This window comes from Mesoplodon mirus (assembly GCF_964341445.2).
Source record: "Mesoplodon mirus genome assembly, chromosome: 3".
Lineage (NCBI taxonomy): Eukaryota > Metazoa > Chordata > Mammalia > Artiodactyla > Ziphiidae > Mesoplodon > Mesoplodon mirus.
Window position 1 is genome coordinate 79,144,703 of NC_138978.1, and position 23,657 is coordinate 79,168,359.

At 33.4% G+C, this 23,657-nt stretch overlaps 1 protein-coding gene and 1 long non-coding RNA gene across 4 annotated transcripts in view; one reads left to right on the top strand and one right to left on the bottom strand.

Moving 5' to 3' along the window:
- Nucleotides 1-9,284, top strand: part of LOC309799516 — a 130,997-nt gene extending 121,713 nt beyond the window's left edge. Inside the window, exon 7 of the long non-coding RNA XR_014293292.1 lies at nucleotides 9,225-9,284. This is a non-coding gene — a long non-coding RNA (uncharacterized lncRNA). The remainder of the gene's footprint in view (nucleotides 1-9,224) is intronic.
- The window catches only part of COL24A1 (collagen type XXIV alpha 1 chain), a 389,096-nt gene that overhangs the window by 73,932 nt on the left and 291,507 nt on the right, over nucleotides 1-23,657 (bottom strand). For all 3 annotated transcript variants that reach the window (XM_082612777.1, XM_082612779.1, XM_082612778.1), the window contains exons 38-43: nucleotides 17,355-17,408; nucleotides 15,602-15,709; nucleotides 9,519-9,572; nucleotides 9,211-9,264; nucleotides 8,506-8,562; nucleotides 4,636-4,689 (exon numbers count right to left, since the gene is read on the bottom strand). In XM_082612777.1, the coding sequence (XP_082468903.1) occupies nucleotides 4,636-4,689; nucleotides 8,506-8,562; nucleotides 9,211-9,264; nucleotides 9,519-9,572; nucleotides 15,602-15,709; nucleotides 17,355-17,408 (381 nt within the window). The remainder of the gene's footprint in view (nucleotides 1-4,635; nucleotides 4,690-8,505; nucleotides 8,563-9,210; nucleotides 9,265-9,518; nucleotides 9,573-15,601; nucleotides 15,710-17,354; nucleotides 17,409-23,657) is intronic.

The following is a 23,657-nucleotide window of genomic DNA, read 5'->3' on the forward strand; positions in this document are numbered from 1 at the left end:
CAGGAGAGAAGCAATTGGTGAAAAGCTGGGGTTACAAAGTGAAGTGAGAGTAAGCGTACTGAGTAAACTACAAAACTTAAAACCATCATGGCCTATTATGGTTTTGCCACCACTCTATCTGTAGTTTTACAGAGACCTTTTTAGAATGATCATAGCATAGCCAACTGCCTCTCTTGGCTTTGTGATGTTTGGATACAAATCTTATGAAAACCAAACTTGTTTTCTAGGAGCTTCACTGTAATTCCTTTGGTCCCTTCCATCCCAATAAAAACTGACAGACTGTTTTTCTGCAGTGGTAAAAATTATAATTATTAGGTTTTTTATATTATTATAAAGCTATGTGGGCAAGATTACAGGAAGTGACTGATTTTTCCTGATGTTATTAGTGGTGAGATGAGTTGGATGGCCAAGGGGAGCTTGGAGAGGATTTTATATGGGAAGTCATAATAAGCTGAATTTTAAAGGATGAGCATTCCAGGCAGTAAAGTAAAAGGAAGGCATTCTGCAGAGGAAACAGCATGGGAGAATAAATGGAGGTTGACCTAACACAACATGTTAAGTGGAGAATGGATTTGAGAGGGCTATGACTGGGGATAGGGAGTCTAGTTAGTAAGCTACTAAAATAATTCAGGCAAAAAATGATGAAAGTAGGGCAAAGTGGATAGACTCCAGAGATATTTAAGAGGTCAAAAGAAGTGGCCAATTGAAGTTGAGAAATGAGAGGATAGAGAAAGGAGAGAAAGAGGAGGGAGAGGAGGGAGGAAAGAGAAAGCAAGAGAGACAGAGGGAGATAGAGGGAAGATTCATTTACTAGACATCTGGATGTCTGGTGGTACTATTCACTGAACTAAGGACATAAAAAAAGGGGGATCAGATTTGGACAGGATGATGATACTATGGTTTGGGACATGCTGTGTTTTCTGTGATGATGTCCAATAGCTATTTGGATATGTATGTCTGATGCTAAGGAATGAAGGCCAAGTAAGGATTTAGTTGTTATTTTATTGTATGCAAAAAATTCTATGGCCTTTGCCAAATCAAAATAAAAAGGAGTTTAAGATAGTACATAATTTATTCAGTGTATTTCTAGGGCTTTGGCTCACATTAGTTTAGCCTGACTTAATCTGTGTGTTTCTGCTCATATCTTTAAAAAGTGAATGTTGACATTATAGTATTCTTATACATACCATGTCCTCTGACTCTCTCTCGAGCCTCAAATGAATTTATCTTGACCTATGCAATGTATAGTTTTCTGGATGACAGCGATTTCACTATATCTGCTTTTATACTGATTAAATATTCTTATTTTGTGTATGTGATGTCCATGGAGTCAGGGACTGTGTTTTGGGTGCCCCGTGTTACATTCATAGCTCCCAGTCCATGGCAGATACTAAAATATATGCTGAAGGGACCAGAGATTTAATTATATGTAACACATAAAATGTGTCATATACAATGATGCCTAATAATTATTTATTGATGATAATGAGCAAGACACTTGACTTTTGTGATTTTCACTTTCTTCAAGAGGAAAAAAGAACAAAGCATGGTGAGAAGGATTACAAAATGTCTTTCAACTGTTCATAGCCAAATGGAAACAAAATTTTCATTACCCATTCCATTTTTTTTCTCCAAGAGGATAATCATGAGTTCACTACAATGTTAAGAATATTTGTGAACATAAAAGCATTTTTAAAAGCTTGGTGATTATTCAACCATAAAAAGGAATGAAGAATTGATACATTCTACAACATAGATGAACCTTCAAAACATTATGTAAAGTGAAAGAAGCCAGACACAAAAGGCTATACATTGTATGATTCCATTTATATGAAATATACAGAATAGATAAATCAATAGAGATAGAAAACAGAGTAGTGGTTGTCAGAGGTTGGGAGAAGGAAAGTAACTGTTTAATGGGCATGGGGCTTCCTCTTCAGGGTGATGAAAATGTTCTGGAGCTACGCAGTATGTGATGGTTGTACAATATTGCCAATATACAACACTAAGTGTCTCTGAATTGTACAATTTAAAATGGTTAAAATGGTAAATTTTATGTTATGTGCATTTTAGCACAATTAAAAAAAGATTGACAATAATTCTGACCATCAGTTTACTAGAGTGAAATGATAGTGTCTACAATGCCCATATAGAAAAGCAAACATTTAACAATATCACCTAAAGCTACAACAGAATAATTTAACTCTAAATAAAGCATGGTTCCCCTGTATGAATCAAACTTGTGCTTGGAAAACATGGAAGGGGACAAGTGTGGGTATTTTGTGACTTTGAGATGTCTAAGTAATAAAGTTACTGTGATTGTCTGGCACTAAATGGCTTTTTAAAATAGATCTATCAACAAATGATAAAATGACTCCTAAAGCCTAAGAAATAGGATGGAATAAGACAGAAAGGAAAATGTGGCTCACACTAGCTCATGAAACATCCACAATTGAAGACTTAATCAGGACTATTTATGGAATGAAGAAGGAAAAACAGATTCCATAATGAGCCTAGGGAAAAGTTTTCCTCTGATGAAGGATTTCTGAAGAATGTATGACTATATAGAAAAATGGGGGCAGGATTTTTCTTTTCCTAGCCAGGTGAAGAGATTCTTTTCTTCTCCCAATAGAATAGTTAATTGTTTGTTTGCCAATAGATTCGCTGATGTAGCTACTGATGGTAGTTGGTAGAGGCCAAAAGAAGATATTATTAGAACCTGATTTTCCTGAGACTGTATGGAGAAGTTATGCACAGAAAAAGTTAAAGAAGTTTAAGAAACTTCTCAAATTATGCTGGAAGCAGTAGGTTGGTTTCTCAACCCCAAGAAAAGCTAATTTCAAGTAAATCTATTTGGATTCCTTGCATTAGGAAACACTGTAGGTACAAATGTTATGTAAATTGGAGACAGAACATATAAAACCTTCTAAAAAATCTTCCTCTGAAAATAGAAAAAATATAAGATGGCCATACCCAGCATTTCACAAACATTTAGAACCACCTTCAACATTTGTTTCAAAGAGAGTTTTGGGAAGTGAAAGTTGATTTTTCACATTTCAGGCCTGAGATAAATCAGTGTATTAATGAAAATTATCTACCTACCAGCTTGTCCCTTCAATCTGGGAACCTAAGTCTTCATTGCAGACATGATCACAGAAATTTTACATAGAAAGGTATATGTTGGATCAAATAACCCATCAATTCATTGTTAAAAATGAATTATGTTTACATACATATTATGTACTATTATGTACAGGGCTCAAAACAAGACACTGTACAAGAAAGAAAGAAGTCATATTCAGGACTTCCCTGGTGGCGCAGTGGTTTAGAATTTGCCTGCCAATGCAGGGGACACGGGTTCGAGCCCTGGTTCAGGAAGATCCCACATGCTGTGGAGCAACTAAGTCTGTGCGCCCCAACTACTGAGCCTGCACTCTAGAGCCCACGAGCCACAACTACTGAGCCTGAGCACCTAGAGTCCCTGATCTGCAAAAAGAGAAGCCATGACAATGAGAAGCCCGTGCACCGCAATGAAGAGTAGCCCCCGCTCGTTGCAACTAGAGAAAGCCCGCGCACAGCAACGAAGACCCAGTGAAGCCAAAGATAAAGTAAATTAATTAATTTTTAAAAAGTCATATTCAAATTGAGAAGCTAAGATACCTGCACATTAAAAATAATTAGCAAAAACTATAGTAGCAGAAGAATGTAAAATATTTGTACTGAAAGACTTCTATCAACAATAAACCCTATAGGACTACAGAAGAGGGAAAGACTGCTGTTAGCGTAGACAGGGGAAAAGGGAGTTTGAATTAGATTATAAAGGACAGACAGGATTTATGTAAGTAAAGATTACATAATTTTTTGAGCAGGCAGAGAATGTTGTGAGCAAAGGAATAACACAAGAACTATAGGGAGAGAGTTAGCAAATGACCATTTTGTTTAGCATATGACATTATAAACAGAAAGGGATGAGATATAGGGCAGGAATACAGAACACGCTCAACACAAATGTGCTAATAAATAATGACACTGAATAAATTCTATACATAGCCTAATATAATATGAGCTGATAAAGCTGGTCTCTTAAAATCCTTCTAAGAATGCAAGAGGATAAGAATTGACATAAGAATATAATGGCATTTATCCATCCATTTGACAACTCTTTTAATGAATTTCTATTATAAACCAGGAACTCTGTGTTCTAGAAACTGGGGATATAATGATGAAAAAGACAAGAGTCTTATTCTCATGGATCTTATATTTTGTTGGGGAAATATAGATGATAAAAATACCCAAGTGTATAAAAAAGTGGTAAGATAATATAGATAGCATTAAATGTCATAAAGTAAATATAGTAATGAGATATAAAGTGACAGACAGAAAGGACAGTTAGAGAAGGCCTCTCAGAAAGTAACATTTTGGTTGAGAGTTGAATGATGAGAAAAAGCAGCAGTGGAAGGAGATGATGGTAATTTTAGAAAGAAGGAACAGAAAATACAAAGAGCTTCTTCTGGGATCCAAAACATAAGACATTATTAATTATCTCAATGATGCTTATTTTCATTTGCAACTGAGCAGAACCACAGAGAACCCTATTCAAATTTTGAAGCAAGGTGTGAAATTTACAGTAATTACCTTATATCCCTCTGCTCCAGGCTCTCCTCTCTCTCCTTGTTCCCCCGTTGGACCCTACAGAGACCACAGGCAAAAACAATCAATGGGTCTAAGTATTTGTGAATGCAGATGATACAGTTAATGTGGAATATTTTTCCCTAAAAATATGAAACCAAATGTACAACAGTTTGTTTAGTTCCACTAAATAACTTCAAAGGATTGGATTTTAGTGACACCAAGAATGTCATAAGCACTGAATTATTTAAAGAGAATCTCATAATGATTCTGCTAGAAAAAATATTGAAAAAATGAAGTCCAATGTGAATTTTCAGATGAGTAAAGTATGTTATATAAGATATCAAAATAACTCGCATTCACAGACCTACTTGAGAATGGAATTGAGGATATGGGGAGGGGGAAGGGTAAGCTGTGACAAAGCGAAAGAGAGGCATGGACATATATACACTACCAAACATCAGGTAGATAGATAGTGGGAAGCAGCCGCAGAGCGCAGGGAGATCAGCTCGGTGCTTTGTGACCGCCTGGAGGGGTGGGATGGGGAGGGTGGGAGGGAGGGAGATGCATGAGGGAAGGGATGTGGGAACAGATGTATATGTATGACTGATTCACTTTGTTATAAAGCAGAAACTAATAAAAAAAAATAACTTGCATTTTTACTTAATGTTAAAATGATTGAAAAAAATTTAAGCAGGACCAATCACTTAATTAATTCCATTAATTAGAAAATATTATCTTTAATCATCTTTTAAAAAGTATCTAATAGCTAATCTTACTTTACCATTCTTCATTAGAAATTATATTATTTATTCTTTACTCTGTGAAATTCTAATTATTAAGATATAAATTAACCTAAAAGAAATTACATTTATTCATTTTAATCCTTAAGGCAGAAACTAATAACTTTTAACTTTTTCTAAACATTCCTAATATAAAATCTTTGATATGATAAGATGTTCAAATTATCTACTCTAAAATGCGCTTGAAAAATCAATTATCACATATTAGGACCTAGTGTTTGAAAAGAAACTTAAATTGAAATTATTAGCAAAACCATAAAATTTATTATGGACCATTAATGGATACATTTTAACTTACTCCTGTGTGGATAAAGATATTAGACATAATGTAAAGAATAATCTCTGACTCTGCTTTAATTATTTAGAATATTCTTGGATTAATTTTCACACCTGTCCCATGTCTACTAGATAAAATGACCATTGTTATACTAGACTTTTAATACATTTATTATATTTCAGTGACATTCTTTGACCCTGGAATACCGGAATCTGGGGAAAACAAGCACTACTATACTTCACTTGCCCACATTTTACCATTTACTTTAAAAAACAAAAAAAATTTACTGGAGTATAGTTGATTTACAATGTTGTGTTCGTTTCTGCTGTACAGCTAAGTGACTCAGTTATACATATACATATATCCACTTTTTTCAGATTCTTTTCTCATATAGGTCATTACAGAGTATTGAGAAAAGTTCCCTGTGCTGTACAGTCCTTATTAGTTATATCTATTTTATATACAGTGGTGTGTACATGTCAATCTCAGGCTCCCAATTTATCTGTCCCCCTCCCCCCGCTTTCCCCCCTGGTAATCATAAGTTTGTTTTCTACATCTGTGACTCTTTTTCTGTTTTGTAAATAAGTTCATTTGTATCATTTTTTTTAGATGCCACATATAAGTGATATCATATGATATTTGTCTTTATCTGAATTACTTCACTCAGTATGACAATCTCTAGGTCCATTCATGTTGCTGCAAATGGCATTATTTCATTCTGTTTTATGGCTGAGTTAATATTCCATTGTATATTTCTGCACAATTTCCATATTTTTGTCTCTCAGAAGTTTAGAGAGACTAGAATACATTTGATAAAGAATTTAAAAAGTATCATTCCATCTCTTAATGATTTATTTCCTAAATTTACATAAGTTTGGGGGTAACTTGGAATTTTTTTTCTTCAACTGAGGTATACTTGATATACAATATTATGTAAGTTTCAGGTGTACAACATAGTGATTCACAATTTTTAAAGGATATATTCCAGTTATAGTAATTATAAAATGTTGGCTATATTCCCTGTGTAATACAATATATCCTTGTAGCTTATTTATTTTATTTTATACATGGCAGTTTGTACCTTTTAATCCCCTAAACCTATCTTGCCTCTCCCCGCTCCTCCCTCCCCACTGGTAACCACTAGTTTGCTCTCTATATCTGTGATTCTGCTTCTTTTTTGTTGTATTCTATTCACTATTTTGTTTCATTTTTAGATTCCACATATAAGTGATGTCATACAGCATTTGTCTTTCTCTGATTTATTTCACTTAGCACAATAATCTCCACATACTACATATATACACACATACACTATATATGTACACACACACATGCTACATCTTTATCAGTTCATCTGCTGATGGACACTTAGGTTGCTTTCATTATCTTGGTAATTGTAAACATTGCTGCTATGGACATTTGGGGTGCATATATCTTTTCTGATTAGAGTTTCTATTTTTTTTTCTGGATATACCCAGGAATGGAATTGCTGGCTCATATGGTAGTGCTATTTTTAGTTTTTTGAGAAACCTCCATACTGTTTTGCACAGTGGCTGCACCAATTTACATTCCCACCAACTGTGCACAAGGTTCCCTTTTTTCCACATCCTCACCAACATTTGTAATTTGTGGTCTTTTTGATGATAGCCATTCTGACAGGTGTGAGGTGATATGTCATTGTGATTTTGATTTGCATTTCCCTGATGATTAGTGATGTTGAGCAACATTTCATGTGCCTGTTGGCCATCTGTATGTCTTCTTTGGAAAAATGTCTATTCAGGTCTTCTGCTCATTTGTTAATTGGGTTGTTTGTTTTTTTGCTGTTGAGTTATATGAAATGCTTATATATTTTGGATATTAGCCCCTTATTGGTCATATTATTTGAAAGTATTTTCTTTATTCAGAAGGTGTCTTTTCATTTTGTTGATCGTTTCCAATAAAGAATTTTATATATTCTCATTAGATGAGTTTGCCTCTATATGAGTTGGCTTGATTTTATCAGAAAAACCCTAGAATCTTTCCTATTTCTAAAACAAAGTATACCTTTCAACCATCTCCAAAGAACCAGATCAAAATATCAGGAGTGACTATATATTTTGATTCTTCTGTTTTAGGATTCTTTTATCCTACATGATATCATGTGAAATATGGAAAATTTAACCAATTATATTTATTTCTGTGAACTAAGCATTTTTGTTTTACCCATTTAATTTACATATAGCCTTTAAGATTGTTAGAGAGACCGTTATTCAGATAATCAAAGATATAATAGCTACTTTAAAAAAATCATGGTTACAGCTAGTCCTTAAAATGCTTATTAGAAGACTATAGACTGATAATCTTTAAAGAACAGTGGCTCTAATAACCGGTTAGATGAGTTTTGAAATCATTTGGTAACTGTGTATAAACTACTATAGAAAAGGATACAGATCAGATTTTTAAAAATCCTTTAGAAATAAATCTGAATTTGATGTATAAAGAAGTATCCGCCCTAAATGTCTAGAGTATGTGATTTTTTGATAATCTCTGTAAAAAAGTTGTTATCATGAATTTAATGCCACAAGTTAGATTTGGAAAGTTACTGTTTTAAACTTCTATATTATGCTAAGGATCTTGACCTGAATATAAACAATTTTTATATTTAGATTATGTGACTGCAAATACTGTTCTTGTATAAAACCATGTTATAAAACTAAATAAATATAACTCCTTGAAAAGATGTAATTGGTGTTGTGAATCTATTGCAGTAACTGTGTTTTATCTTAAAACATCAAAATAATTTTAGGAAAAACCTACTGGTTCACCTCGAGGCCCAGGTGGTCCTAGGACTGTGTTATCTTCTCCTGGATAACCCTATGATGAAGATGATTTATAAACAAAACTAAATTAATAAAATAAACTTTGAAATATGAAGCCTATTATTTCCTAATATGTTATAAAATATGCAATCTGGTTTTATCTTTTTTTAATGAAAAATTTTTATCTACAAAACTTAGCACATGATAATTTATATATGGTTGTGATTCATACATGGTTCTCTTTGGAAGTGTTATTCTGCTTTAATTACATAAAAAGCAGCTTACTAATTTTCTCAAAGTGTCAGTTTTCCAATGATGCTACAAATCAAGAGGAGTACTGCTGCAGTTGTTCTTAATTCATAAAAAATTTTACTATAAATGTATATAGTTAGTCATTTAATCTATAGTCTAACAATCGCTTTCAGTAAGTAATTAATATTAGTTTTACAAACTTTTACAGATTGCAAAGTACTATAACATACATCATTTCACCTCAATCTTGAAACAACCTATCAAAGACTTTTTAATAATTTATTTAAGTTTTTGCCCCTTGATATTTATTTTTCTTGTAGAATTTATAATACTTCCCAAGTTGAAAGTGCTTTTTTAATTCTTTGAAAATGTTTCCATACATACTTTCAGAAAGAACACATGAATTCAATGTTTAATTTTATGATAAATAAGTCAATATATTCATACACACCTTTTCTCCTTTAGGTCCTGGCAACCCGGAAAGTCCTGGTTGACCTTCATGGCCCTAACAGAAGGACAAGTAAGTAGACAGTCTCCATATCATTTGTATGTGCTCTACCTAATACCATCATGGCCACAGTATTAGATATTGCACTATTCTGAAAGAAGAACAGGATTCACTCTACAGGTGCATGAGACCTAAATATGTTAGAAAGGTTTATCAGGAAATTTCATCTGAATTTGTATATTTGGGGTGACATCTTCATGTAATGTTTTTATGCAAATATACACTTCTTATTTCCAATTAGAAATGCTTACCCTATATCCTGGAATTCCTGGTTCTCCAGAAGGTCCCATCAATCCTAAGTGTCCCTAAAAACAAAGTAAACATTAGAAAGAAAACAGACAATTGTTTAAATCATTAACCTTGTATTCCTATTATTTAAAATTTAGATTTTTAAGGTATGATATTTTACCTAGTCTGAAATGGGGAAACAAAACGTAATTCTCCAACTTTCATCTTATTTTACTTCTGAACCATGTAAGTTCCACAAAATTATGTTTCTTTGGTTTACTTCTGGTATGAACATCCTTAATCATATTAAGAGAAATACTTTCAGTTGCCAGAATGCTGTAGGCTTCCAGCAAATTCTTGGAAATGTAGTTTGTATCTGTCAAAGTTTGTGGTAAACATGCATCACTAAATACTAGAGAGTGAATTCTGATAGTTTTTAGTATTATGATAGGATCAAGAACTCTGTACTCACTGCTAGTTTCAGATGCTTTGATGAACACAGTTTCAGCTCTGGTCAAAGTTGTTAAAATAGAATTGGTTGACAACTTATGTGTAATATTTACCCTATTAATTACTCTTATTATCAATATCATACAGATGAGGAAACAGATAAGTTAAAGGCAAATCTGTAAATGTTCCTAAACTACTGAAAAGATAACTCAGACAACTGAAAAAAGCAAAAATAACACTCTTAAAAATGTCCTATCTTTCATATTATCAAAGTTTCCCTATCAACTCTCCTATTTGAGTCCCAAAATAAATAGGAGATAAGGAAATTAAGGCACAGAATAAGTATGTGACTAGCCAAATACCACACTAACCAGAAGTTCTAATCAATGTAATAAGTAAGGGTAATAAATATGAGGAGATGATACGATTATTTACCTAAAGAACCCTGAGAATCATCAAAATTCACTCAATTGAATATAAAGTTTTAAAAAAAGATATTTTACACAGCATAATTAGAAGATGTAATAGAAAAAGGATTACATTAAAAACAACAAAATCTATAAGAAACTAACAATGAACTTAAAAAGACAGATGTTAAGAACAGAGATAAAGGAAATAACAAAACTTTATTGAAGGATATACAAGATGTAAGTAAATAAAAAGACATGGTGTTTCTACAGTGAATGATTCAATATTAAAGGAACTTGCTAAGTTGATTCTGAAGTTCACATGAAAGAGGAAAGAGATCATAGTAAGAGCCAAACTTTTCAGAAATATAAATTATGAAGTATTTGCCCTAATAGATCTCAAATGATACTGTAATGATACAGTTATTTAAATGGTGTGGTACTGACCTAGGAACACACTAAAAAATCGAGAAAAGAAGATGAAAACAGACCATCATTTAAGAGTAGCTTACAGTAAGGGTAGCATTTCAGAAAAGTGGGAAATAGATTGTTTATTAAATAGTATTGGGGCTTCCCTGGTGGCACAGTGGTTAAGAAGCCACCTGCCAATGTAGGGGACATGGGTTCCAGCCCTGGTCTGGGAAGATCCCACGCTGTGGAACAACTAAGCCTGTGTGCCACAACTACTGAGCCCATGTGTCACAACTACTGAAGCCCACACACCTAGAGCCCATGCTCTGCAGCAAGAGAAGCCACCACAATGAGAAGTCTGTGCACCACAACAAAGAGTAGCCTCCTCTCGCCACAACTAGAAAAAGCTGTGCATAGCAACGAAGGCCCAAAGCAGCCATAAATAAATAGATAGATAAATAAATAAATAAATTTAAATAAATAAATAGTATTGAGACAACTGGCTAAGAATTTGGGAAAAAGAAAAATTAGTCCTTTACAACTTATATCATAGCAAACAAAACAAAACAAAACAAAAACTCTGTATGCTTTAAAAGGGTTAAAGGTAAAAATAAAGCTATAAAAATATTAGAAGAAGGATATGGAAAAATATTTTTATGCACTTCATGTAGGGAAGTCATTTCTAATGAACAAATAAAACCTAGAATGTAAACAAAAAGACTGACAAATTTGACTGTAATAATTAAAACCTCTGTCCAGTGAAAGATACTATAAACAATATTAAAAGATAAATGACAGAAAGGGAAATATATTTGTAATATATTAGCAACATCTTTAACAAAATCATATTATCTAAACTATGTAAGGTATTACTGAAATTAAGAAAAAGACAACAACCTAATAGAAAAACATGTAAAGTGCATATGAACAAGTAACTTCTAGAGAAAAAAGTACAAATTACTTAGTTGCTATCAGGAAAATTGTAAGAAAGAAAATGAGATACACTTTTTCATTTATCAGATTGGCAAACATCAAAAGGATTAATATGAAGTATTCCTGGTGGCGGGCATGTAAATTTGGTGAAACCTCTTGGGAAGGTAGTTTGGAAATGTGTCAACATTTAAAAAGTGACTATTCTTTTTAGAGAAAATCCAAAGTAGGAGCCTACTTTGAAGACAGTACTCTTTGGATCAATTCATTCTCAAGTTTATTAAAAATTAATTACATTATCTCGACATAATAAAACCCACATATTACAAGCCCACAGCTAACATCATACTCAATGGTAAAGAGGTGAAAGTATTTCCTCCAAGATGAGGAACAAGAATGCCCACTCTCACCACTTTTATTCAACATAGTGTTGGAAGTCCTAGCCACAGGAATCAGACAAAAAAGAAAAAAAGAAAAAAGAAAAAAAGAAAAAAGAAGCAAAAGGAATCCAAATTGGAAGGAAAAAGTAAAACTGTCACTGTTTACAGATGACATGCTACTATACAAAGAAAATCCTGAAGATGCCACCAAAAAAACTACTAGAGCTCATCAATGAATTCAGTAAAGTTGCAGGATACAAAGTTAATATACAGAAATATGTTGCATTTCTGTACACTAACAACAAACTATCATAAAGAGAAATTAAGAAAAACATCCCATTTACCACTGCATCAAAAAGAATAGAATAAATCTAACTAAGGAGGTAAAAGACCTGTACTCAGAAAACTATAAGACACTGAAGAAAAGAAACTGAAAACAACACAAACAGATGGGAAGATATACTGTGTTCATGGACTGGAAGAAGTAATATTGTTAAAATGATCATACTACCCAAGGCAGTTTCCAGATTTGATGCAATATCTATCAAAATACCAGTGGCATTCTTCACAGAACTAGAACACATAATTTAAAAATTTGTATGGAAACACAAAAGACCCCAAATAGCCAAAATTGATTTTGTTTTCAAGATTTTCAGTCAGTTTCAAGACTGCTTGAGAAAGAAAAACAAAGCTGGAGGTATCACACTCCCTGATTTCAAACAATACTATACAAAGCTACAGTAATCAAAACAGTATGGTACAGGCACAAAAACAGACACATAGATCAATGGAACAAAATAGAGAGTCCAGAGATGAACCCATACTTCTATGGGCAATTAATCTATGACCAAGGACTCAAGACACAATGGGAAAAGACAGCCTCTTCAATAAATGGTGCTGAGAATACTGGACAGCTACATACAAAAGAATCAAACTGGACTACTCTCACACCATGCACAAAAATACATTCATTAAAGACTTAAATGTAAGACCTGAAACCATAGACTTCTAGAAGAAAACATATGCAGTGTGTTCTTTAACATTGGTCTTAGTAATATTTTTTTGGATATGTATCCTCAGGCAAAATAAACAAAAGCAAAAATAAACAAATAGACATTATCAAACAAAAAAGGTTTTGTGCAGCCAAGGAAACTATCAATAAAACAAAAAGGCCACCTACTAAATGGGAGAAGTAGCAAACAATAAATCTGATAGGGGGTTAATATCCAAAATATACAAAGAACTCATACAACTCAACATCAAAAAAACAACCCAATTTAAAATGGGCAGAGGATCTAAACATACATTTTTCCAAAGAAGATATACAGATAGCCTACAGACACATAAAAAGATGCTCAGCATCACTAGTCATCAGGGAAATGCAAATCAAAATCACAATGACATATCACCTCACACCTGTCAGAATGGCTATTATCAAAAAGACAACAAATAACACGTGTTGGTGAGGATGTGGAGAAAAGAGAACCCTTGTGCACTGTTGGTAGGAATATAAATTGGTGCAGCCACTATGGAAAACAGTATGGAGGCTCCTCAAAAAATTAAAATTAAAAATAGAACTACCATATAATCCAGCAATTCTACTCCCAAGTATTTGTCCAAAGAAAATGAAAACACTAATTAGAAAAGATATAAGCACCTCTATGTTCATTGCAGCATTGTTTACAATAGCCAAGATATGGAAGCAACCTAAGTGCCCATCAATAGATGAATGGATAAAGAAGATATGGTAAAAATATACTATGGCATATTACTCAGCCATAAAAAAATGAAATCGTGACATTTGTGACAACGTGGATGGACCTAGAGGTTATTATGCTAAGTGAAATAAATCAAACAAATACAGTGTGATATAACTTATATGTGGAATCTAAAAAACAAAACAAATGACAAACAGAAAACAAAAACAGAGTTATAGATACAGAGAACAAGTAGGTGGTTGCCAGAAGGCAGGGTGATGGCAGGAGGAAAGACATAGGTAAGGGAGACTATTTTCCAGTTGCAAGATAAATGAGTCATGGTTATGAAATGTACAGTGTGGGGAATACAGTCAATAAATATGTGATATTTTCGTATGTGAATATTGTAACTAGACATAACTAGACTATTGTGCTGATTGTTTTGAAATGTATAGAAATATTGAACACTATGTTGTGTAAAAGGAACTACTTTAGTGTTGTAAGTCAATTATACTTCAAAAAAAAAGAAACCCCAACTCATAGAAAAAGAGATCAGATTTGTGGTTAACAGAGCTGGAGGGTAGGGGATGGGAAACTGGATGAAAACAGTAAAAAGGGACAAACTTCTAGTTCTAAGATAAATAAGTACTCAGGATATATGTACAACATGATAAACATAATTATCACTACTACATGTTATATATGAAACTTAAGAGAGTAAATCCCAAGAGTTCTCATCACAAAGAAAAATACGTATTTTTTCTATTTAATTTTATATCTGTATGAGATGATGGATATTCACTAAACTTATTGTGATAATCATTTCATGATGTATGTAAATCAAAGCATTATGCTGTACACTTTAAACTTATACATGCTATATGTCAATTATATCTCAATAAAACTGGAAAAATATTTAAAAATCAATCATATTATATAATGTTTTTGAATGCATAAGCCAAAGATAGGAAAATATTAGTAATTAACATAAAAGGAAGTAAGAATGACCTGGAATAGTAAGATGGCAGTAAGGAATGGAACACTTAAAATGAGCCTGAGGGAAATGTTCCTCAGACAACAGATGGATTATGCAATGCTCTCCAGAAGGCCTTGGTGAAAAGTCACTTGTGACATTTAAATGGAGACTAATGAATACATATGCATTTTGTAAATAAGTTTATGAAATAGTCAAAAGACTAAATTGGATAATCTCTTAAATATTTTGCAACTCTTCTGCTGTGACTTTCTGATATATTAGCAAATATATAGCAATATATATTAGCAATATAATTTTGCTATTACAGGTTCAAAAGCATTATGCTACCTTGTTTCCAACATCATGTAAAATTCATACAAAAGATTAAAAATTAGTAGATGTTTTGGAGACTTATCACAGCTGGTTAGAAAAATAATCTCCAGATAAGCATGTGGAGTCCAAGCATATAAAGAAAACCCATTTTCAAGTAATTTTCAAAGCAATTTGTCAACTATGACAGCATAATTTTATACAGATATTAAATCCTGATTTCAAGTACAAGGCATATAAACTTTTCTACTTAGGAGTTATAATCTGATTTTTTAAAACCTTATTTCATATTTTATTTCCATTTTGAGATTTTTTCCCCCTTTCCTCTTTCATGTCCAGAAACCACTAAGCCATTTAAGTACTGTGGAATGCTTACAATTCTCCACATCTCATGGAGGTAGATTATTTTCAATGGAACTATTGCTTTCTCTGTAAAATTAATCAAGGGACAGAGCCTTTAGGACATGGATACATTTCTTTTCCATCCACAGTGAACTCAGTTCTGGAGACAAATCAAATACTGACCACAGCACCTCTAGTTCCTCTGGCACCTTTGGGACCACTTTCCCCAATTTGTCCAGGAGCACCTCTGCTTCCAATTTCTCCTGTGGGCCCCATTTGTCCTTTATCACCCTGTGGATGCCATTAGTAAGAGAGAATAGTAAGAAAAAAACAAACTTATACTCAGATTAATTAACTATATCATATACCTGAATGGCTCCAGAGGATATTCTGTAAGCAAAATTCTTCAAATAGTAACTTTGCTTTAACTTAATAGTACTACAGACCACCACTGACAATAATAACATACCATTACTACCTAGGTTACCTTAAAGATATAATTAAAAGTAATTTTGGAAAAAAGAATATTAAAAATTTTGGCCAAACAAGCAGGGAAGATATGGTGCTCATGTTGAGTTACAAATAACCAAGTTTATTAATTTGAAATTTGTTATGCATTTATGTATGAATGCATGCATGCATGTATTTATTCCTGACATGAGAAAACACAGGCCCTATGAGAAACCTGTTTCTACAGAGAATTTCAATGCCCCAAAGATCTGTCTAATGCAAAAAGGCTCTAGTGTGCAGTTCTGTATACTCAGTATCATCACTTACTTGCTTGGAGTTTGTGTTTAAAAATCTGTAATGTTTTTGTGTGATTTTACATCCTTCTGAAAACTAGTTACCTTCTGTTTTCCAATAGGCTAACTAATCATTCTCTAATACCAAAGTACAGCAGCTTTTAAACATTAAATGTTATAATTCATTTTCTGTATGTTGGAACCAACCTGTTCTATTATTGATAATCAAGTAGATGCAAAGAAAAATTAAACAGTGACCACAGTCACTGTGGTTATTCATAATAATTCACAGGCTTTCCCAAAGACACAGGCTGTTGTAAGGACCTGCACTGTCCTACTTGTAAAATCATTTAGACATAACATTATGTTTGATGAAAAGACACTTCAATATTGGGCTTATTTTCATGGGTAAGAATGGCAACTAAAATTTACCTCATTCACTTTTATCTTTTATTATCTTATACTGCTCCAAAATTATGAAAAAGATGGACTAGGTGCATATTCACAGAGCTGACAGATCCGATTTTGGGAACTAGAATATGGTGTAATTTGTAGTTAATTATAGTAAATATATTCAAAACTGTTGTAGTACAATGTGAAAATCATGTTTATGTCTCACCAATACTTAAACAAATTATTGACTCTATCCAAGGATGAATTATTAATTATGTTGTGCTAAATTTTACAAACGTATCACATTTTCTTAGTAAAATATAAAGGAAGCAAATAAAACATATTGTTTTGTGTTTCTTAGTTAATGTGTAGGAAAGATAAAATCAATCATTAACCTTTTCAATTTGGAAAAGTACAATTAAAACAAACCCAGAAACAATTCTAATATTTCTCTCCCCTAAGTATTTTACTAATGTTGTTACTAAATGGCACAAATAGTATAGTATTTTTCTTTTCTCTATTTTCCTGCCCATGGTCTACTAAAGTAAACAGGAGAAGAAAAGGCAAAGATCTTTTCAGAAACTGCAAAGTAGAAAATTTGACTTCAGATAATAAGTAATAAAGTAATAAGTACTCCTAAGTGGAATTAAGTATTTGTTTATACAAATGTGCCTTTTAAGCCAAATTTATCGTTCTTTATTGTTTTATCTCCAGTGCAAATAAAAACACCACAGTATGCTATGGAGCTCTGGGCATGTCAGAAGAAAGAAAACCAGCATAAAAACGTAAAAAAAAATTACCTTCTTCCCTGGATGACCTCTTTGTCCTGGCAGTCCCACAGTTCCTTCAGGTCCCTGAATATCGAGTATGAAAAAGGAAATACATTGTTAAAGATAGGACTAGAAAGAATGTTTAAATACTTATATCACATAATCACTGAATTGAACACTAAGTAAAAACAAGGGTTACTTCTTAACAATATTATGTTTGTATAATTATTTAAAAAGAGGTCATGATGATTTAGAAGCCCAGCTGTTACTAGTGAGTAAAGTTCACATAAACAAACTGGCCAAGATAGACCAAATTAAACTGTTCTTAACTACAGAGGGAAAACAACTTGGTTTCTGTACACCCATTGAATTAGCGAGAATGTAATTAAAGTTAACCCAAATGCATCCATTTCAGCAGTTCTATGAGCTAGTATGGGTTCAACATCTTGTTGAATGTATAGTACTATAACGTATATCTAATATACTGTCAAGGAGAATCTTAAAATCTCAATGAAGTGTAAGATAAAGCAAATATTATTTGATCTGTGGAAAAAAAAGGAGAGGGGGGAAATACATGGAGAGAAAAGAGATAGTCATATCAAACTGTTTAAAACAATGTTTTCACTTCAATCTGTATTTTGTTTAGACAAAAGTAGACTAAAAGTTTTCAATAAATACTTTATTAAAGTAAGAAGTGGCTAAAAGTTTTTAAATGTCATGTGAATTTGCAGGTCAACAATGGTTGGGCTTAAATGAGATCCATAGTAAGCCAGACTGCAAGTTCTAAAATAGCTAATAATTAATCATAGCATTCCTTGCATTAGTTGGAAATGAAAATGGAAATTTCGAATTTGTGTCCCAAAGCTTGGCAAACTGCAAAAATGATGCAGACAAGAAATAAATTGTGGTTTACCACTGTGCTGCGGAGGCTCTTGATAAATATTTGTTGAACGAATAAACAGATACCTAAGGAAATGAGTCATGCTCTGTGCTCCTGAGCAAATGTACTTCTAGCTTCAGAAAGTCCGCTGAATTTAGAGGCCAAAGTGGTTAAGTTCTACTGCTGTAGTTCTAGCTGCATCCAGAGGTTGAAATGATAGTTGCACTAACATGAGACTTCTTTGTGGTTAAAGTGGACTTTTTAAGAGAGGCTGATTAACATTCATAGAGGTTAACGATATAAGCATTTAAGTCAGACAGCTGTAGTTTCATGTTCTGGCTCTGTCACCTAACGGCTATATGGACCATAAGTAGACTACTTGACTTCTAAAGTCCTCAGTTTCCTGTTATATAGCAGGGATATATTAATACTTCTTCAAAGGGTTACTAAGATTGAATGAGATAATGCATTCAAAGCTTAGAAAGGAATAGATTCATACTGAAGAGCTTAATAAATGTCAGTTCTCACTAATTTCTGTTGTCTTTTTAAAGTGCATTATGTAATATTTAAATATATATAAATATATATAGAAGATATTAAAAGGTATAATGAGCACCCATGTACCTACCACCCACTTTAAGAAACAAAAGCTACACACACACACACATACACAACTGAAGTCCCATATATACACTTATGTTGGCAGACACATCACCTTCCCCCCTCACTCAGGTGCAACAATTGTCCTCAATTTGTTTATCATTCACATGCATTTCTTTATACTTTCACTCCATTTGTATATATTCCAAAATACTATATGGTTATTTTGCATCTTTTCAAACTTTCAATAAGCAGTATCACACTTTATATATTCTTTTGAAATTTTTGGAACACATTATGTTTTTGAAATTATTCAGTGTCTCTACTTTACTTACACTTTGTTTTCACTCCTACAGGATTACATTTTGTTATCAAACCACAACTTATTCAACCATTTTCCTAGTGAAGAATTTTTGTTTTTTTGTTTTTTTTCTGTTACAGATAATGCTGCAATAAACACTCTTCTGCATATCACTATGTGCCCACGTCAAGAGTTTTTTGGGCAAGGGTATATACCCTGGAGTTGAATTTCTGGCTTGTAGGATATATGTACTTTTTAGTATACAAGATTTTGCCAACTTGTTCTCCAGAGTGCTTTTGCCAATTTATATTCCCAAAGCAACGTTTAATAGTTCCAATTACTCCAAATCTTCCATAATGCTTGGTACTATCAGACTTAAAATTTGTCTGTCTCAAGCGAGCAAAATGATGTATTATTTGGGATTTCAATTCACATGTCCCTGATTATTAATGAGGAATGAATATCTATTCATACAGTAATTCAACATCTATATGTGAATCTCTAGTTCCCATCTTCTGTCCAGTATTCTACTGGGCTGTCCTTAATGTCCTGATAATTGTATTTCATTCATTCTGTATATCACAAATCTCTTTTCCCAGCCTGGAGCCTATTTTCTCACTTTGTCCACTATAATTTTTGACTAACACAAATTTGCAGTTTTAATGTAGCCAAGTTCATCAATATTTTCTTCTTGTTTTATTTCTTTAGTGTTTAAGAGACCCTTACTGCTTCCCCTTCCTCCATGAGGTCATAAAATGTTCTCCAATTTAAAATTTTGATTTTTATAATTAGGTCTTTAGTCTAATTGGGATTTTATTCTTTTGTGTGTTTGTACTTTGATGTGAAGGAGAGATTTGTCTTTTTCCATTTGGATAACCAATTGTACCAGTACCACTTACTGAATATTTCATCCTTTCCTTATAAATCTGCAATGCATAATCAATTTATTAAACTTTAAGTTTCAAAATATACTTAGATCTGAGTCTATATTTTATTTCCATTGGTCTATTTGTCTATCTGTGAATGAATGACACTGACTAAATGACTAGCTTCAATAATAAGTTACGATATCAGGTCGGGCAAGTTCTCCCTTTCATATACCACTCCCCACCAACATCAGCAACCTGTCCTTGAAAACTGTCTTAATATTGGACCTTTGATCTTCCACACACATTTTAAAACCACTTTTCATCAATCCAGTTATATAAAAAAAATCCTGTAGAGACTGTGACTGAAACTGTACTGAATTTATAAGGGAGAGTTAAATTTTTTTGATATTGAGTTTTCCTATCCATGAAATATCTCTCCATTTCTTTAGGTCTTTGTTAATAAACTACTACACACTTTTTTTTCAATAAAATTTTGCAAATCTTTTGTTAGATTTATTCCTAGGTGCTTAATTTTTGCTGATTGTATTGGATTTTATTTTTAAATTGTATTTTTAAAAGTTTTCTGTTTCTTGCTGGTAGAAAAGAATGGAATTTTTTTTTTGGTATATTAATTATATATATAGCATCTTGCTAAACTCTCATGAATTCTAATAATCTGTCCATAGATTACTTCTCTCATTTTACTGTATTGGCTGGGACTCTGAGTAAATGGGGAATAGAAATGGTAAATAGTAGTGACCTTTGCTCATTTCTTTTAAGTTTCACCATTAAGTATCATAGTCAATGTATGGAAGTTAAATTTTACTAAATGCTTTTTGTTTCATCTACTGAGATGATAGTTTTTCTTCAATTTGTAAATATGCGACTTAATTTTATAATTAAAAAAATGTTAGACCTTTGTTGCAATACTAACAGGGAATTCATAAATCCCTTTATCCTGTCAGTACTCCAAAATGGCACTGAATTCAAATACTCAGGTATCAGTTGAAAACCATGGCATGGCAATGCTACCTGCCAACCAACAATTTAGTTTAGGCATGACTGTAAGTTATATATTTAAATATCATATATTTAATATTTAAACATTATATATTTAAATATTAAGAAAAATTTGTGGGTTATGCAAAAATAACAGCTCTGACATAAGTGACAAGCATAAGTAAGTTTCACAAATGTGTATAATTGAGACATTTGTTATTCTGAAAGATGACTTACACATTCATCTCTATCTTCAAACCTCCATTCCCTCCTCATTTTCAAGTTAATAACCTTGCTTCATATCTGAGTAGCAATTAAACAAGAGCCATCTCCTCTTCCCAATGCCCAACTTTCCAACACACCTACTTATGCACCCACATATTCTGCCTCTCTTCTCTTACAAAAGAAGTGTCTCTGTTTCCTGCCTGAGGCCAGCTCCTCATTTACACATATAAGAAGCCCATGTCCTCTCACTTATTCAAGGCTCTCTCTTCTGAAAACATCCCCCTTTCACTTGCACTATCAATTTTTCTCTCTTGACTGGATCATTTCCAATAGTATTCAAATATGCTAAATATTACTCATTAAAAAAATCCTTCCTTGATCTCATGTCCCTCCCTTCCTTCCTACCTTCCTTTTGTCTTTTCCATTCTCTCATTCAATTTCTCATGTACTTTTCTAGCAAGATTTTCTGCTCCCTCTTCACAGCAAAACTTTTCAAAGACTTGTTTATGCTAATTGTCACTATTTCCTTACTCTCATTCTCTCTTCATTTGGGCTTTTGTTCTTACCGCACGTCTGAAATTGCTCTTTTTCAGGTCACCAACTGACTTCCATATAGCCATCTCCAATGGCTGGTTATCCAACTCATTTTATTGGAAACTTCTTTTTCATTCTTGAAACTTTTTTAAACCTTTGTTTTTATGGCAGCACACTTCCCCGATTTTCCACTTACTTATATCTCCTTATATGCTGGCTCCTTCTCTGCCCAACCATTTAATGTTGGAGTGCCCTCTTCTCTTTTCTCTTTTTAGGTGATCTCATCCTGTCCCTGTGGCTTTAAAGACCATCTACATTCTAATGTTTCCTAAAATTATATCACCTGTCCTGACTGCACCACTGACTTTCTGATCTACCTTCAACATCTCTTCTTGAATTTCTAATGGGCATCTTAAACTTTGTGTGTCCCAAACTGAACTCTTGGAATTCCCTCCTTGAACCCCTAAACTGCTTCTCAGTTTTCCCCATCTCCTTTGTCAATAGGGCAATATTTTGAAAATTATTAAAATGCTTTTCTATTTTGCCTTTTTGATTACATGGACTTTATCCTATTTAGCCCAAGGGGTTCATATGTACAGGGGTTGAATATATTAAGAGATGATGTTTCTATTTTCTTTGTTTCTAACTTTAACATTTCACAAGCTGAGCCTGGGGCACCCAGCACACAAGGCTGTCTTAAACTGTAGAGCAGACACACTTTCCATTTATCACAGTAGAACTCTAAGGCTTTTACTAGATGGTAGAAGGATGAGGATATGACATAGGGGAAGTAAAGAGAAAGCTTAAGACTTTTCCTTTGCCCCCAGGAGAATCTAGCAAGGCAAAGAGGGAGAGAGAGAGAGACATTGGTGTTCAGATTTCCCTCATTCTGAGTTTTGGCAGAAAGAGACCCTTGTTCCCTACTACTCATTCAGGATTCAGAAAAGCTATCTTTTCTCTAGCTATCACATGGTTTATGGCTATATCAATTTGGTTGCTCAGCAAAGTCAAAATGAGGAAGACCATATTGTTATATTTTCCTGAGCTACTCCTTGATTCCTATATGATGTAGAAGGGAACTAAGAAACACCTGGGGAGCTTGCATGTGTGTATTGGTGGCCATTACTCTAGGAAGATGTGGCTCTCTAGTAAGGGCTGAAGAGCAGACTGCCTGGGCTAGAGCTGAATGAAAATCACAGCAGACCTCAGAGGTATCTAATGATTAGCAGATGCTGACAGGTTATTTAAGCAAGGGAACACCCCCCAAAAATGAAATGAAAATTACCAGCTTAGAGACATCATCATCAAAGGCCACGAGGGTGGGCAGTAAGCAAACTGACAAGGGACATTATCACGTCCCAATCAGTATGAATAATACCTGCCTCTAGATCTAAGACCTCCTCGTCTTTGTCACCACAGCAAACACGGACTCAATATTAGAAAGGAGTAAAAGATGGGTACATCTGAGAGACTAAGCATCATAAGAGTCTGAGCACTACCTAAAGAGACAACTAAATTACAGGAACAGATTAAGCTTTCAATTGAATTGGATATAAAAATTTTCTGTCTCCCCCAATTCCCCAACCACTCCTCACTAATCAGTAAGTTAGGGCTTGTGAGGAAAACCATATGAACCTGAAATAAAGAAATTACATATTTGCAAATGTGTAAGTACCAACTTATAACCCTATTACACACTTAATGGTATGATCAACCACTCCGTTGCTCCGCCTAAAACCCAGGATTTATTCTTTATTATATTTTCCCTCTTTCTCAACATCTAAACCATGAGCAAATCCAGTCAACTCTATCTCCAAGATGTCTTGAATCTGATCATTATTTACTATCTCTATTGCTCCCCTGCATTCCAAACCACCCTATCATTTTTTCATCTACACGACTGCCACAGACTTCTAAGTGGTTTG